Source organism: Trachurus japonicus, chromosome 14, assembly GCF_045865225.1.
Source record: "Trachurus japonicus isolate A0001 chromosome 14, Traja_1.0".
NCBI classification, from domain to species: Eukaryota; Metazoa; Chordata; class Actinopteri; order Carangiformes; family Carangidae; genus Trachurus; species Trachurus japonicus.
This window is the reverse complement of record NC_140920.1, coordinates 13878252-13894083: the sequence shown is the minus strand read 5'-3', so window position 1 is coordinate 13894083 and position 15832 is coordinate 13878252. Positions and strand designations below refer to the sequence as shown.

Here is a 15832-nt window from a genome sequence, read left to right as displayed (position 1 = left end):
TTCCCAAGCTAATGAGCTGCCGGGCGTCAATTCAAGTGTAAAACAAAGTGTAGTAAGTGAGTGCACATTACAAGGCCAAAGTCAGGGGAAAAAACAAACACCATTAAGTACTAACATGTATTGGTTTAAATGGTGCACATTGTCACAAGAATAATCCTAGAGAGAGCTTTTTAGTTCAAATTATTCTTTCGGGAAATCTTGCTTCAGAGTGACTAAAGAGTTTATTATTTCACACACAAGCTATAAAACAATGGAATGGAAGAAAAAAAAACCCACTTACTAGATTAACCTGCATGGTGGCATCCAGGTGCAGCACTTCGGTCTGTGGTATGGGTGGAATCTAAAATGTCAGGGGGGGTGGTGGGTGCTCAGGTTAAAATATCTTTCCTTTCCTGTTTGAGATCCAGAGGAGACACAACACCACTCAGCGCTGACAGCACCAACACAGCTGACTTTACAGGTGAGAGAGCACAATACGGCACAGAGAAGGACTTTTCACTACTTTGGATTTCATGTTCATCGACTATGCAGATTGAGGACTCATTATTACAAAGTTGGAATTGCTTTAATTTTCTATGAATAATGAATTTGACCTGTTTAATCGGTGCTGGCACATCTCCAGAAAGACTGATCATGAGAGACTTTAAAACTCTGAGTGCAGGGTCAAAATGTGAAGAGGAGCACAGTATGACTGGGAATGACAATGTAAACACAGAGTGAGATAACATCCATGAATGAAAGAGAGATTATGGTGATGGTGAATATGCTCTGAGTCAGAACTATGTAACATAACAGGATGAGATTGTTTACACTTGATTTTCTTGAAAAGGTGTATTTTTTTTGTCATACAATTCAGTGAGCACTGGGAAAAAGAGCAGATTTATATGTGTCATTTCAATGTTTATCTGTACTCTCTCAGAACAGACAGTAGTTTTTCACAGGGGGTTGGTGACAGCCTCTGTCAACTCTCACTATAGATTTATATTTTGAGCAGGCAGAATGCAGTTTTACAGGTTGTGGATGAGGATGCGAGGTCATTAAACATTGTGTCACAGCAACAAGTCAGAACCAGGCAGGACGCAAAAAAAATAAACACATTATGCTTATGCACACAGCGATTAGGCTACTGTTGTGTTTGCACTGATGTTTAAAAAACACAAACAAACCTGGATTCACCTCATCTGAAAATCATTTTTCATCAGGTTGAAGAAAATCGCAGCATCATGTCACAAAGTAAGCCACACTCAACTCCAACATTTCATCCTTTTGTTAATTTAAATATGTCATGCAAGAAACCCAGGCATCCCAGAATATCCTGACATTGTGTGTGTGTGTTGTAGATGTTGACAGAAGCCAGGTGTTCAGAACCACGCGGGTGCGGACCGCGCTGAAGAAGGATGGCAGCTGGATCCAGAAACCTAAAGGGGAGAGTGAAGAGCCAGAGGAAGCACGGTACGCTCAGCAGCCACGGTGCAAACATCAAAAAAACAGAGCGTTGATTTAAAGCAGCGACTGAAGCCGTCATGTCTTCCTGCGTCTCACTAAAGTGCCGTGCTGCAGGAAGGCATCACTCCTGCTGTATCCTCTGAAAACAGCATGACAGCTCTGGGGTCCTCCTGAATTTTGGCTCTTTTTTTTTCTCTCTTTGCTTTTTTTTGGGGGGGTGTGAAGAGAAATGGTTCAACAATCGTGCTGCACATTCACACAACAACCTCCTCTGTCTTGCAGGACGGAGCACACCGTGGAGACTCCGGTGAAACCAGCTATGGTCAGGCAGAAATCATACGTCCTCTCCACAGCCATGAAATTTGAGTGAGTACCAAGTACAGAATAGATATGGACATTGATTAAAAAGACTGAGCCATTGAAAGTACATTGACACCTACACTCTTATCATAAAGTAAACATGTGAGATCTGAACTGATGTGAACGTATTATTTGATAGCTTTTACTAGCAATTTAGATGCAAAACTTGATATTCAAACACTGGCCCCCCTTGTTTCAGATAGATACAGTATCTCAAATGTTTACAAAATGTGTTGCATGACAACTTCAAGGGGAAACCATGTGGTGTCAGTTCCCCGAATCAAACCTCAACTGTCCTTTAACTCTGTCGTGTCAGTGAATAAGTAAAAAAATGTTTCAAGCTCCAGGCACAAATCATCATCTGTGATATTAACATACATAAACATTAACTTGACTCTGGGGCAGCAGTGAGACCAACACTTCACTGTTAAACTTTATACAAACCTTAACCTTTCTCCCTGAGGCAAACATACACGACTGCTGGAGCAGTTCCCTTTCTCTATATTTCCCGTCAGGTTCCAATAGACCATTATAAAAATATGACTCCCCAGTTTGAACTGTGCAAATATTTTACCAGCCTTAATGTTTTAGTGATTATGACAAGGTTGTGTGTTTAATATTAATCTTGTCGATTTGCTGAGGATAAAAGAAAATCAGCAAAAATGTATTATAAATGATAATTATAAAGTTACACATTATGTTTAAATAGACTGTATAGAGGTTTTGAAACAGTCATCGACTCTTTGCACAGTAATTATGATGAATAAAACATACAGTGCCGTTCCCTGCCTGGGTATTGTTTTTAGTCGTACCTATTGCATTGATATTACATCACCTGACTTTAACACGAACACGACACACGCACAAGCCCCTTTAGTAAATTATTAAAGGTAAGGACACATTTGTGCTGCAAAATATTTCAAAAAGTCCTTTATTCTGGATTTTCTCCCTGAGGTCACACTGTGGGCTCCTTCCACCGAGGGAATCCAAAACAGTACATATTTGAAGAGACCTATGTATTCAGACACCGCAGGGCACGACTCATTTCAGACAATATATCCCATTTATTACTGTCTCGAAGCACATTTTCAAGTCACGTCCGCAGTAAGTTAGTGGTTATGTTAACATTTCTCATCTCAATGCCATTGGAAAAAAAAGAAAAAGAAAAAGTTTGGTATCTGTTCTGTTACTGCAGAGCCATCTTAAACACACACACACACACACACACACACACACACACACACACACACACACACACACACACACACACACACACACACACACACACACACACACACACACACACACACACACACACACACACACACACACACACACACACACACACACACACACACACACACACACACACACATTGGAGCAGTCACTAAGCAAGAAGTTTTATATGATAATCTTTTCTTGCAAATCCTCTGGATGCTGGATCACAATAAATCTTGCCAGATATCGACAACAACTGATTCAATTTTCACAATTTGTAACTTCTGCAGTTGATACTTTAACAATGTGGCTGAGTTTTTCCTCTCCCTTTATTATTTTCACAGATCTGTTGGGTCAATAAATACTAAGTCAATAAGTAAACACTGTGTTTGGTCAGCACAGAATTAGAAGTATTATTAACGTAGAGTTTCCACAAAGCACAACACTGTATCTATATTGTTTAATGTGAGTTAGCTTATCAAGCTGTTGAATTTGTAACGCAGCAGCAGTCCCCAACTTGTTGAACCCAAGCAGCCATTCATTCATTTCTGTAACTCAGTGCAGTCAGCTGTTTATAGCTTTTCTCTCATTGGCCACGGTGAGAAAACAAAACATGTTGGGCTTGATTTTCTATACATGATTTGATGATGATATTATAATGAACCTTCATTATTTGAACAAACAGCAATCACATGACCTAAGAAATAATCCCGTCTTAATTTGGCTCTGTCCATGTCAATAACACTCAAAAACACACTTTTCCTACTGTGCTGACGTCACTGAAGTCTCATAACTTCTACTTTGCCTTTGCTCTCGGCTCTGTTATGACCCCTCGACTTAATCGCAGACTCGCCCTCTCCGCTGAGACATGGCATTTATCTCACAAACGTCTAGTGCTTATGGGAAATGGTGTTCATAGCAGCTAAAAACATAAAAATATTGAATAAACAATAATATTAATATGAAAAGACCCATATGACAAACCTCTGAGAAAAGCTTTGCCCAAGCTGGATTTTTTTTTTAGTAGCACTGTCACACATGTCAAAGGAAATCTGAATGAGGTTTTCTCCTCTTGTTTCACTTCACTTCTTTATGTGGACATGAGTTGTGAGCAGTTTAAAGTGAATTTGAAGGACATGTTGTACAGCAGCTGCAGAAACATGGCCTCTTATTCTCTTTATCGTTCCTTTAAAATAATTTGACTCCTTCAGTTTTACTCTGGGGGACTCGTGGGCTGGAAAAAAGTGTTGTGCCACGTTCAAATGTTCTTACTCAATTAGTAAATGTGACCACAACTTTGACAAGTAATTAATGTCAACACAGCCCGTTCCTCATCGCCAGCTGACCAACAGAGCACTCTGCTCTTTCCTCGGAGCTGCTGATGATGGCTGATTGCAAAGTGTTGTGTAGAAATGAGTTACAGCGAGGGTCCAGCAGCTGTGAGGTCTCCCACACTGTGAACCGCCTGCTCTGAAGCCGACAGCGTGGAGCCAGCATCTGGGCCCATGCTGTGTGACGGCATTAAATGACCCTCGTTGACCACAAACGGGTTGAGTGGGTAAATACCACACTTCCCAAACCCTTCCTTGACAATCCCGACGCCCTCGTCCCCCTTCGCCACCTGATACGTCCCTTTAAAAACGCCAGAGAACTCCTTCTTGCTTATTGCGAAGTGAGCGTCGGTGCCACCGCAGCCGTCGCCCACGAGCGCGGCGAAGTGCTGCCTCAGGAGCGCGAAGAGCCCGACGTCCAGCGGCTGCAGCACGTGAGAGCAGTGAGGGGGAAGGCACAGAAGGACGACCTCCTCCTTCCGAGCCGCCTCCACCACCTCCAGGTTCACGGGCGACTTGTGGCCGTCGAAGATCAGCAGCAGCGGACGCTCCTTGGGCGCATGCGTGAGGAAATGTTTGAGGAACCATTTCTTAAAGAGGTCGGAGGTGACGCATCCAGAGTCTGACCATCCATAGAGGGCACTCGGCGGCCCTTGTGTCTTGTAACATACTCCCCCTGGATAGGCCTTTGAGTAGATAATAAAAGGGGGAATGTCCTCTCCAGCTGCGCTAAAGCAAGCCAGGACAGAGATGTGGTCCCTGGAGCCCGGCGCTGGCTTGTAGCCCAGACTGGCCGCCGGTTTGGGGAGGATCACCCTCTTCCTGCCCAGCTGGAAGCCCGTCTCGTTGCAGTTGAAGATTTGGTGAGGCTTGTCTCTGAGTCCGTGAGTGTCCACCACGGTGTTCAGTAAATTGAAAAACTGATCCACCGCCTCCTTCCTCACACAAACCGTCCTCCCGCGGACGACATTGTCTGCCGCCTGAATTGTAATATTCTTCTCTTGCCGCTTTCTGAAATTGAGCCACCAGGTCTGGCCCAGTTTGGAGAACGCCACCCTGCGATGCTGCCGCTTGTAAATGGACGAGGCAAAGGACACCAGCTGCTGCTTAGTAAGTGGAAATCCATGCTTGGACATATATAAGGAGAACTCCACTAACAGCTCCTCATCTGCCGAGGTGATAAGCTGAGCCGGGCCGCTGCGACTCCCTGGCGTCACCCGTCCGCTGACTCTGTCCCCCAGTGAAGACTTGGGGACGCCAAACTCCTTGGCGGCCTGGCGCACCGTGCACCTCCCCGACTTCACCTCTATCAGGGCGCGCTCCATGGCCTCCTCTGTCCATTTCTTCTTCTTCTTCCTCCCGATTTTGTCGAGATGATTTCTTGACGGCATTCTTTTTGCCTACAGGATGGAACAGGAAATGATGCTTTTGAAACCAATATAACAGCAGCAAATACACATATCACACGACAGGAAACGACGGCTTTTTCCCAGTCTTGCAAAAGGATTGTATCATAACCTTTTGATCTATGTTTTTTTTTTTTAACATGATGGCTGACCCATCTCCTGAGTCTTAATACTGATGCAAGGCACAAGAATCACAGCAACTACATCCTAAGTCCTGCATCAAGTATTGACATTCACTGCACAGTGGATGGACAGACAATAAGGCTGCAGTTGGCTATGATTTGCTAGTTTAAGAGTAATTTAAATAAAACTTTGTGGTTATATTTCTCAGCTCATTTCAGGATCTTCTTGCAAAAGATAATTTAGTGTGACAGTAATAAAAAAAAATGCAGATTTTTTTTTCACCAAAGCCACAAATACACACATCTAGATATAAATGCCTAGTTACACCTGAGTTGGATTGAACAGAGAGTAGCCTATATGAAGATTGTCATTCATTTCAGTTTATATAAACACAAAGATACATTTCATAGATTCATTTTTAAAACTGACTTTAGACTTTCCATACTGTGCAGGTTCACTTGAATAGGCTACTTCATTTCGCTTGTTTGTTACCTGGACACAGAAACATATTGATTAAATGAAATACAATTTAATTAAACTAAACACCAGTGCTGGTGTAGTTGTTTTCACAGACAAAACAAACTTGTTTAAACACAGAGGACCTGTTGAAACACTCACTGACTTGCTGGTGTGGAGGTCGTCGGACTGAGCTTGAGAGAGAAACAGAAAACAGTCCGTCTGCTGCCGAGACGCTGAGCTCCGCAGCTGCTGTTTGTAAACTAACGCTACAGTAACGTGAAGTCAGAGGTTTTTGTTTTTGTTAAAGACAAAATTACGCTCAAAACACAAAATGTGTGGCCGTGTTTGTTGCGTAGTCGCTGCTACATGACTGTCGTTGCACAAAAGTTGATATTTGGCGCCTACACTTTACTATGAACATGTATTTTCCTAACTAGCAAGAAATGCTGCCTCTGAATTAGCCGACAGCGGAACAGCAGCGGAAGTCCAGCCAAGCACCCTTCAAAATAAAAGTATGAACATTCCCGTTACCAAAATAAAAGGTAATAATAGACTGCTAGTACAACATTTGATGTGAGTAGTAGTAGTCACAATGACACGTAGTGAGTAGTTTATTTGACTAGTATGAGTGATTTATTAGGATAATTGCCTTTGTGGGATCATTGTCTTTCACTCAATAGACAAATCAAGATCAACGTCATACTGATGCATTATTGACTGTGGTCCAAGTTTGCATGCCTCACGTGTATATCCAGCACATTTAATTTGAATGAATGCAGATGGTTCACATTCTTGTTTAAGAAAACAGCCCCAGGGCCAGACCTATCCTTGTGGTTTGGTGACATGACATCTCCATCATTAATACACCTTATGTTGGCATTTAAGGGTGCATTTTTCAGCTTTGTTCATCGGCTGTGTTTCAGCAGTCACAGTCACGGTCACTCTTGTTTTATCACTCAGCACATATGCAGGTGTTATAGGCATGTATGTGTAATTAGTGTTTGCCCTCAAATGCAAATTTGTAAAATTCTAACAGGGTATAGAAGAAAAATCTCTCATGCATTTAAAATAAGACAGTTATTGACGAGTGACCTGTTGAAGTGTTGTAAATTTACTATATCCATTGATCAGACCTTTATATTAGAGATAGCCTACATCACTTGAGTTGAAAACTCTCCTAGTATGGTGCTTTGGCCTTTGATACCTGAAGATGGCGAAAGCTCTCATTTGTACCACAATATCTGTAAGCAAGATACAATTTGCTGATGTTTTGTGGTTTTCTATAAGTTTATATATGTGTTTCTCCTTCTTACCCTGTCAGATCAGAAGTGAGTCCCCCTCCCCAAAAGACACAACTTTCTCCAACTGAAGGGTATGTACTGTATGTGTTGAATTTTAATTAGTAATATGTAAACCATAAGAGACTACTCCTCTCCAAATCAACATGTTTCCATGGTTTGCATTATTAATCTCTGTCAAGCCTGAACTTTTAAACCAAATATTGAATGCTACTGCTAGATGTCTTTGTATTGCAAATTATTATTTTTTCTTTGCTTTAGTGATTCAACTAATAAGGGGAATGGTGACGTTATTCATACCACAAAGATGCTCTGCCTTAGGGCTCAACAGTGTCGATCACATACTTTACAGACTTAAAAGCATCTTTCCACTGACTGTAAACGCAGCTAAATACAAAGATGCTGAGTGTCTCTTTATTATATAATGTGTAAGAAGTGACTTGCTCTGTTACAGGCCCAAAACACCCATAGAAGAAGTTTTCCAAAATGGCAAAACAGAACCGGAAAAAAATGTTGCAAACACAGCTACTGAAAACAAGAAAGAAAATGATGATAAACCAGTTGTTAAGTCAAATGTAGACCAGACTGAGACCAAGGTTTCTGCAGCTGCTGAGGTGCAAGATCCTGTTGAAGATAAAGCAGAAGTCCTTGCTGTTCTCCCAGTGGAACTGAAGCCTCAAGAGGAACCTCCAGTCGAAACAGAGCCAGCTGAAGCAGCACAACTGGAGGATGCAGTAGTAAAATCAACCAAACAACCTGCAGAGGATGCTGCAGCAGATGTTTATAAGGCTGAAGCTGTGGTTGTGGAGGAGTCATTGCCTGATCCAAGGAATGTGATTCAAGCAAAACCAGAAGAAGAGGCTTCTCTTCAAGACAATAAGGAACTAGATCCCGACTTAGTGGCAGAACCTGAATCCAAATCACCCACTGAGTGTGCTCCAGAAGCTGCTACAGAACAAAACACAGAAGAAAGTATTGAAGCTGTAGCCGAGGCTGTGGTAGAGTCACCACCTGATATGAGTGATGTGATTCAAACAATCCCAAAAGAAGAGGCTTCTCTTCAAAACAATAAGGAACCAGACCATGAATTAGTGGTCAAATCTGAAGAAACTATTGAAGCTGTAGCCGAGGCAGACCCTATATTAGTGGTTGAATCTGAAGAAAATATTGAAGCTGTAGCTGAGGCTGTGGTGGAGTCATCACCTGATATAAGTGACGTGATTCAAACAACACCAAAAGAAGAAGTTTCCCTTCAAAACAATAAGGAACCAGACCCTGAATTAGTGGTCAAATCTGAAGAAAACATCGAAGCTGTAGCCAAGGCTGTGGTGGAGTCATCACCAGATATGAGTGACGTGATTAAAGCACCACCAGGAGAAGAGGTTTCTCTTCAAAACAAGAACGATCCAGACCCTGAATTAACGGTAGAATCTGAACCTAAATCACCCACTGAGTGCGCTCCAGAAGCTGCTACAGAGGAAGGTTGTGAGAAATGTCCTCCAGAACAAAACACAGAAGAAACAGTTGAAGCTGCAGCCGAGGCTGTGGTGGAGTCATCGCCCGAGATCCCTGCTGTAAATGATGCAACACCAAGTGACAAGGCTGCTCTACAAGGCACCGTGGAACCAATCGAAGATGCTTCAACTAAAACTCCAGCTCAGCCTGCAGCTGAAACTGAGGTAAAGTGTGTAGAGCCTAAAGCTGAGATCGAAGCTCCAGCAGAACCAGCTTTGAAAGCCAGTGTCAAAGAGGCAGTCGAGTGTCAAGTCCAGCCTGTTGATAACACTGTTTTTGAGAAAAGTGCTGAGCCAGCACCTGAGAATTCAACAGCTGGTACGACAGAGTCGAGCACTGAGGACGTTCATGAACCTGCTCCAGAGGCCGGAGCAGATAAGTTATATAACAGAGCCATTGAACTGACTGATGCGTTTGACGTGGAGCCACCCAAGACCGAAGCTCCTGAACCAAAACCAAAACCAAGACAATCCCATCCAGCGGAGCCAAAAGTGAACCAGGCTAACGACACCAACACGTGAGTCAGCTCTTATCAAACCAAACAATCCATACATCTACTGTTTTTTTTGTTTTTTTTTAAAAAACATAATAATCACATGGTTTCACTTGTGCCATGAAATGCATCTCATTGTTTGCTGATTACTTATTTTTGTAGCCCTCAAAGATCTGAAAAGCCCAAAGAGAAGCTTCCAGCCACACAAACTCTCAAAAAGACCAGGTAACACTCACTCTCACTCACTTTAAGGGAAACAAAAATTGAATTTAACACTTTATTTTAGTCGTGCAAAGGGACACAAAGTTCATACATGAAGAGCAGGTGGTGTGATAATCTTTTTCTCACCTTCTGTCTACCTCAGCGATGGCAAACCTATCTGCTCATTCTGCGACCAAGTAATTGATGGAAACACTAAGATCAGTCTTAGTGAACCTCTGGTGACCTGCCACGCTGACTGTCTGAAGGTTTGTCCTGTCTGTTAGGAAAGATGCTGTTACATGTGTATTGATTGACCCACTCTTATTATTACATAATGTTGATGTTGGGTATGTTTTACAGTGTGGTGCGTGTGCTATGGTCCTGGGAGATCTGCTGACCCCGATGTTCCTGCATGACCAAGTGATCCACTGTGGTGTCTGCTTTGAAAAAGCTGTCAACGCCTGAAGCCGTAACTGGGACAAACATGTTGTCGGAGGACTCAAAGCATACTGTGATTAATGTGTGATACAGGCTGAGAATCTCCCCACTGTTGCCTTAACTCTGTTTTCTGCCTATCGACCCAATTTTCTTACTGAACGTTTTTAGGACATAAGAAATCTTCAAAAAGGTTTGGCTCCAGAAGATTATTTATTACTTTAACTGCCAAAGATGCTTGAATGGATTACTTTGCAGTCAACAAGACTGGTTTCATTGCAACATACTGTATAATATTAAAATAAAACCCCAGCTCAGTGCCTCAGATTTAAATGGTTTAATCAGCCTTAATTTCAAATGAGCACAAACAACACTAAGTAGCAGGGCTACACATCAAACACTTGGAAGCAAGTTATTAAAGCATCAACACCTCAGTGACATAAAAACAGCTTATTTTAAGCAGTAACTAAAAAACCTCCAGGAAATAGATACAAATATTGTTCCCCCAAAAACAAATTGGGATTTAAACAAAGCAAAAATACATTATAGGAGTTTATGCAAAGTGCATGCATTGTAAGTGAAAGCAAATAGGGAGATGAGGGGGACACATTAAAAACTCTTGCAGAGAACTTTGGTACATTCAGCTTCTCTTGCTTTAGTTCACGCAGTGTTGATACACAAGATGGTGATAATGAGGCAGCAGCAAAATCATATTCAGAATCTATATATGCATCAGTAAACAGTGAATAGTGAACATGCAGTTATGCTTTGCGAGGCAAGCCGTCATTACTCTTAATTATGCATGAACGTCATACATCACAATCTGACAACAGCTTCGGCACCAGTAAAGCTTCAGAAAAAAGGATCAAATTGGAGAAACAACATGCGAGAGGAAAGTGAACAACAAAGCTAAGAGAATCATCTGAGAGAAGTGTTTAAGGAGAAGAGCTGGGCTCAATGCTGGGGGTGAATCATCATCTTCATCTCTCTGTCTGTTGTTCATACAAAACAGTGATGAGAAACACGTCTGTTATTGGACAGATCTAAAGAAATACTAGCAGGTGATCCAGGTTTGGAAGGTGTTGTTCCCAAGAGGATGAATGGAGACTAGTGCTGACTGTCCATCTCATAGCCAGAGGATGGTGCTGATGGGGATGAAGACGTTGTACTTAGCGAATTCCTTTTCTTCCCAGGAACCGCAAGACTGCATAGTTGTAGGTGGTGGCAATCAGATAAAGAAACTGCAAAAGAAAACATGGAGGGAGGCAGGATGGATGGAAGAAAATATGAAAAAACTGGATATGTGCTGGGATCATTATAAATGGCACGGTCAAACAATCCAGAAACTTTAATTTAGCTCCACTACAAAGGTAAAACAAAAACAACAACATGAAGGGCCCATTCAAACGATAAGAAACAGGGAGTATCAGCCATGCAGGTAGTTTTGGTTTGGAGTTGTCCAGGGTTTGTTGCAAACATATCTCATATTTTTGCTGCTTGTTTTCAAAATTGTCTGTGGATTATAAACAGTGACAGTGACACTGTCTTTGGAGAGATATTTCAAGTCATTTTCAATGCCACTCAAAACACCATAAACTACATTTCACTCACTTTCATTGTCTTGCAATCGCAGCCAAAATCTCAGAGACAGACAGACATAATGAAATGGGACCATTTGCTAAACATCTCTCTTGTGACAATTTGGATGAAGTGACACTTTAGATGTGATTTTACTTCCTGGTATTTACTCCAAGGAGTTTGAATAAATCAAAAGAAATACTTTACCTGACCAGAAAATAGCTACTCACCAGAGCTAAAAGAGTGACTCCAGCACCAGCAAACGCAGCTATAAACAAGTCATAGGTGACGTAGAACTGTAAGATGTAAGAAGCACAGGTCAATTTAATATGTATTCAGAGAACTGGACCAATCATTTGTATGTGTGTATCATTTCTCTGTACAAAATTCCCACACATGCATCCATTGATAATTTAAAATTGATTGTGCATTGATTTTCATGTGATCTTGCTGACATGAAATACTGAATAATCGGATATTGGATTCTTCCACTCACTTCGCTGGTTTTGCAAATAGATGCCAAGGTCATCCCACACGACTTGCCTGGCATTGCATTCCAAGGAAGAAGACCTTAAATGAAGACAACGGTGTAAGTGATGTACTGTAGCTCTTACTACTGCTGAATGGGCTGCGGTGCATTTAAGTCCCTGCTTGCTCAAAACACATCAGGGAAACGTCAGTAATGAAAATAAGATACATGGCATAGCAATTTTAATTATTTCATGACTAATTTAACAACCAGTTTTGCATTCTCTCCCTAATGATTAATTCATTTCTTCCAAGGACGCATTAACATTCTCATCAGGTGGGCATGCGGTCAGTCATTATAAGAACAACGCACCATACTGCCTGGCGTCCATGCAAATCCAGCCATGCTGATTAATGCTGGGGGTTGTTTCAGCCAGGATGTTGATGTTGTGGCAGGTTTGCTCCATGTTGAACAGGAAGAAGACTGGGATAGCAGTGAAGGCAAACACTGCCAGCCAGATGAAGGCCAAGATGTACGTCACTATGATAAACTGTGGAGAAAATAAGTGCAGCACATAAGGTCAGAGAAATGTGGCGTGGAAGCTCAGGTCTCGCTGTGATAAATGTGCTGTCATTAAATCAGCTATCAACCATAATTCACACTTGTGTGTGTGGAAATCGTGGAAACAGTGAGTGTTTTTTATTGAGATTAAAGGAGCTCAAAACAAAACCAGAATTTGGCCTTTTAGCGATGACCTGACGTCATATTTCCCCTCCCTCTTCACCCCCTCCCCCCTCATTCCCCGTCCTTACCGTCAGGCTGAGGCAGCGGCCACATTGGGTGCTCCTGAATTCGCCAAAGGTCTGCTTCACAGCGCTCGTGGTGTAGAAACCCTCAGCCAGCAGCAGGATGCCGTAGAGGAAGAAAAATGATGCCAGGCCATAGATCACAAACTGGAAATATTTGATACTGGAACAGTCACAGGAAGTCAGTCAGACAGAGAAGTGAAGAAACGGCTGATGAATCACAACTCAAGAGAATTTAAAGCAGCAGCACTCACAAGGAGGCCATGATCTCATAGTCCTGGACGTTGCGGGCGAAGTAAGTCGAGACGAGGACTTCGGTCTGGGTGAGAGCTTCATGCCCACAGCCACAAAATAACGCCATGCCGGCATAGCACAGCAAGGTGGCCACCAGGGACGGGTAGGGCACTGCCCCAATGCACCGGATACAGCAATCATAACAACCTGAGGGGGCATAATATATCAGCAAACAGGCGGCACACACCGCACATATTACCACACAACACATCTACGCCACCACGGTGGGGAACCCTTTCACCCTGTCTGGGGAGTTATGAAAAAGGCCTCGCTCAGTCTGCAAATCCATGAGCATGCACCAAACTCCAACAACAGGCAAGGAAGCAACAGAAAAAGAAAAATTAGACAGCAGTGATAAACAAGAGTTCAAAGCAGCAAACTCCGAACAAAGCGTCCAAACAAAAAGCAGTCACCAATGAGTTCACGACAATCTCATGCACTTCTTCCAGTGTAAGCTGTGCTGCTGAAGCAGGTAGCAAATATCCAGAGTGTTAATAAATGCATTGGCAGAAATGGGATAGAGGGAAGCACCTAAGGCTTTGCAAAGCCAAGGCTGCCTGACCGGAAACATTTGCTGCTTCTGATCGTGTCCTACTCCACAACAAGAAAGATCCCCGTGCCAACCAGTGATGTGCTGTGCTGCCTACAGGGTATTGCTACTGTAAAATAAGTCTCTCGGCGCTGATTTCATCCGCATGTGAGAGCTCCAGTCTGCTCGTACCAGCACCGCACAGCTAAACCCCTATACTGACTGTGGTCCAGCCCTCTCTCTCTTTCTCCAGAGATCACAGGCGTCACCGGGCGAGTGAGAGATGGTGGTGAAACACTGGCCTGAGGGCCCCCGAAGAAAGAGCTCCTCTTTGTGGCTGCAAAGACAATATCCTTTGTCTTTGCCACGATTAGAGTTGAACAAAGGGCAGCGATGTTAAACAAACAAAGACCACAGTGCCACAACACGAACACACAGTAGTATAGACTGATGGTGGTGGTGGTGGTGGTGGTGGTGGTGGTGGGGGGGGGGGGCGGGGGTCACCAGGACACCAGGATCGTCTCTACACCACTGGCAATGTCACGACTCAGGCCATCCTCCATGCACAGCTGGATGAGGCTGGTACCAGGGCACTGAGTGTCAATGCCGGCGGGGGCTGGGTTCAAGTGTTCAAAGAGTGGGTGGAAGCATAATGAACGAGGGGGGGGGGTTGAATATCTTCACAACAACAACAACAACAACACTCAAAATTATGGTACACACTGGGAAATATCTGAGTGCCTTAGGTGACTATACCTCAAATCATTTGCGATCATTTTTCAAATTGTGAGGCTTGAGTTGGGAGGACCAGAGTCTGTGAGTTAAACAAACTGCCACCAAAGTATAAATAGTATCAGCAGGAAAGCTGCTAGAGACCCAAAAAGCGGCAGTGCCTGCAGACGCCTACACTTCAGCTGTGCCCTGCTGAAATAGTGATACAGTGATAGAGTGATACAGGCCCATTATAACCTCCAAGTGAAGTCTGTGCACAAGGTATCGCTGCGTTTTAGAGCAGACGCCAGATAATCAATCGATATCGCAAAGCTGTTAAAAAAACGTGTTATAATTAGAGCACAAGTTGTTTGTAAGTGAGAGAAAAAATGGTTAGCACATGTTGTTTGGGTCCACAGTCCTCATGGAAAGTTGCTTATTTATGCCAGTGCCGCATGTGGGAGTTTCTGACCTCCTTCACACGAGTGACCTGGCATGACCTTGGCATGATGAAAGTCTCTTCTCTATCAGCCACTCTGATTCCAGTCTGAGTTTATCATCAGTGGGGTCAGGGGAGGTTATCTTCTGAAATTGCCACCTTCTTCTGAAATCCTTATTCTGTGTTAAACTATGTTATACTGTATCAAGAACAAGGCCAAACTGTGATATTATTACAGTGATGGCCAAAAATCCATTCAATCCCTGTTGAATGATCAAAAATCCACAAGTGGATATTATTTTTTAATAAATGACAACACAGGATTAATTTGCAGCAAATCTTGCCCACAGTGCATGAGGGCAACATGACGTCTAAGGGCAGAAAGGACATATTAAAAGCAACATTAGTACGTTATTGAAATTCACATTTTCAAATCACATTAATAATAGGTGATAAGAGTTATTAAAAATTCTATGCACTCACCCATGTCCAGAAAGAAGTGTGAGGTTATTGAAGTTTTGCTGTGTGGCTTTGTGACTGTGTTATGAGGATATGAGAAGTTATTCCCCGCCACTCCTATATGAATCTGACTCGCGCTTTTGTCTCATCAACAATAGATAGACCACATCTCCCCGAGTCACATCTTAAAGTCACAAAGTCCCATTTCAGCTGCCAGTCATTATTTATGGCGCAGTGGATTCAGGACTGGGGACAGACAGTG

General features: G+C 42.8%; 3 protein-coding genes across 6 annotated transcripts; 1 reads left to right on the top strand and 2 right to left on the bottom strand.

The window, feature by feature from the left end:
- Positions 1 to 405: 405 nt before the first annotated feature.
- On the top strand, positions 406 to 10797 carry LOC146974417 (uncharacterized). The gene is made up of 9 exons (XM_085797724.1): positions 406 to 460; positions 1203 to 1233; positions 1341 to 1452; positions 1729 to 1812; positions 7665 to 7715; positions 8096 to 9673; positions 9812 to 9874; positions 10014 to 10116; positions 10211 to 10797. Exons 2-9 carry the CDS (start codon positions 1224 to 1226, stop codon positions 10313 to 10315), a joined length of 2106 nt encoding a protein of 701 aa, XP_085653850.1. The 5' UTR covers positions 406 to 460; positions 1203 to 1223; the 3' UTR covers positions 10316 to 10797.
- LOC146974418 (uncharacterized) lies at positions 4333 to 6640 on the bottom strand. 2 transcript variants are annotated; one of them, XM_085797719.1, is made up of 2 exons: positions 6507 to 6640; positions 4333 to 5747 (listed from the first exon to the last, which is right to left on the bottom strand). In XM_085797719.1, the coding sequence occupies exon 2, from the start codon at positions 5744 to 5746 to the stop codon at positions 4442 to 4444; it is 1305 nt and encodes a 434-aa protein (XP_085653845.1). In that variant the 5' UTR covers position 5747; positions 6507 to 6640; the 3' UTR covers positions 4333 to 4441. The 2 variants fall into 2 exon arrangements, with proteins under 2 accessions (XP_085653845.1, XP_085653844.1); XM_085797718.1 differs by having other exon boundaries at positions 4333 to 5755; positions 6507 to 6609.
- On the bottom strand, positions 10608 to 15832 carry plp1b (proteolipid protein 1b). 3 transcript variants are annotated; one of them, XM_085797722.1, is made up of 7 exons: positions 15595 to 15832; positions 13393 to 13579; positions 13145 to 13301; positions 12705 to 12882; positions 12360 to 12433; positions 12094 to 12159; positions 10608 to 11526 (listed from the first exon to the last, which is right to left on the bottom strand). In XM_085797722.1, exons 1-7 carry the CDS (start codon positions 15596 to 15598, stop codon positions 11455 to 11457), a joined length of 738 nt encoding a protein of 245 aa, XP_085653848.1. In that variant the 5' UTR covers positions 15599 to 15832; the 3' UTR covers positions 10608 to 11454. The 3 variants fall into 3 exon arrangements, with proteins under 3 accessions (XP_085653848.1, XP_085653846.1, XP_085653849.1); XM_085797720.1 differs by lacking the exon at positions 15595 to 15832 and adding an exon at positions 13964 to 14220; XM_085797723.1 differs by lacking the exon at positions 15595 to 15832 and adding an exon at positions 13995 to 14209.

What these genes read in the sequence shown, in the direction of transcription:
- LOC146974417 (XM_085797724.1), top strand. An exon ending in CAACTTTCTCCAACTGAAGG is followed by an intron (nt 7,716 to 8,095) that starts GTATGTACTGTA and finishes GCTCTGTTACAG; the next exon opens with GCCCAAAACACCCATAGAAG. An exon ending in CAGGCTAACGACACCAACAC is followed by an intron (nt 9,674 to 9,811) that starts GTGAGTCAGCTC and finishes TTATTTTTGTAG; the next exon opens with CCCTCAAAGATCTGAAAAGC.
- LOC146974418 (XM_085797719.1), bottom strand. Translation starts at nt 5,746, where the DNA reads ATGCCGTCAAGAAATCATCTCGACAAAATCGGGAGGAAGAAGAAGAAG.
- plp1b (XM_085797720.1), bottom strand. Translation starts at nt 14,003, where the DNA reads ATGTTTCCGGTCAGGCAGCCTTGGCTTTGCAAAGCCTTAG. An exon ending in TTGGCTTTGCAAAGCCTTAG is followed by an intron (nt 13,580 to 13,963) that starts GTGCTTCCCTCT and finishes ATGCCCCCTCAG; the next exon opens with GTTGTTATGATTGCTGTATC. An exon ending in GAGTCACTCTTTTAGCTCTG is followed by an intron (nt 11,527 to 12,093) that starts GTGAGTAGCTAT and finishes TTTCTTTTGCAG; the next exon opens with TTTCTTTATCTGATTGCCAC.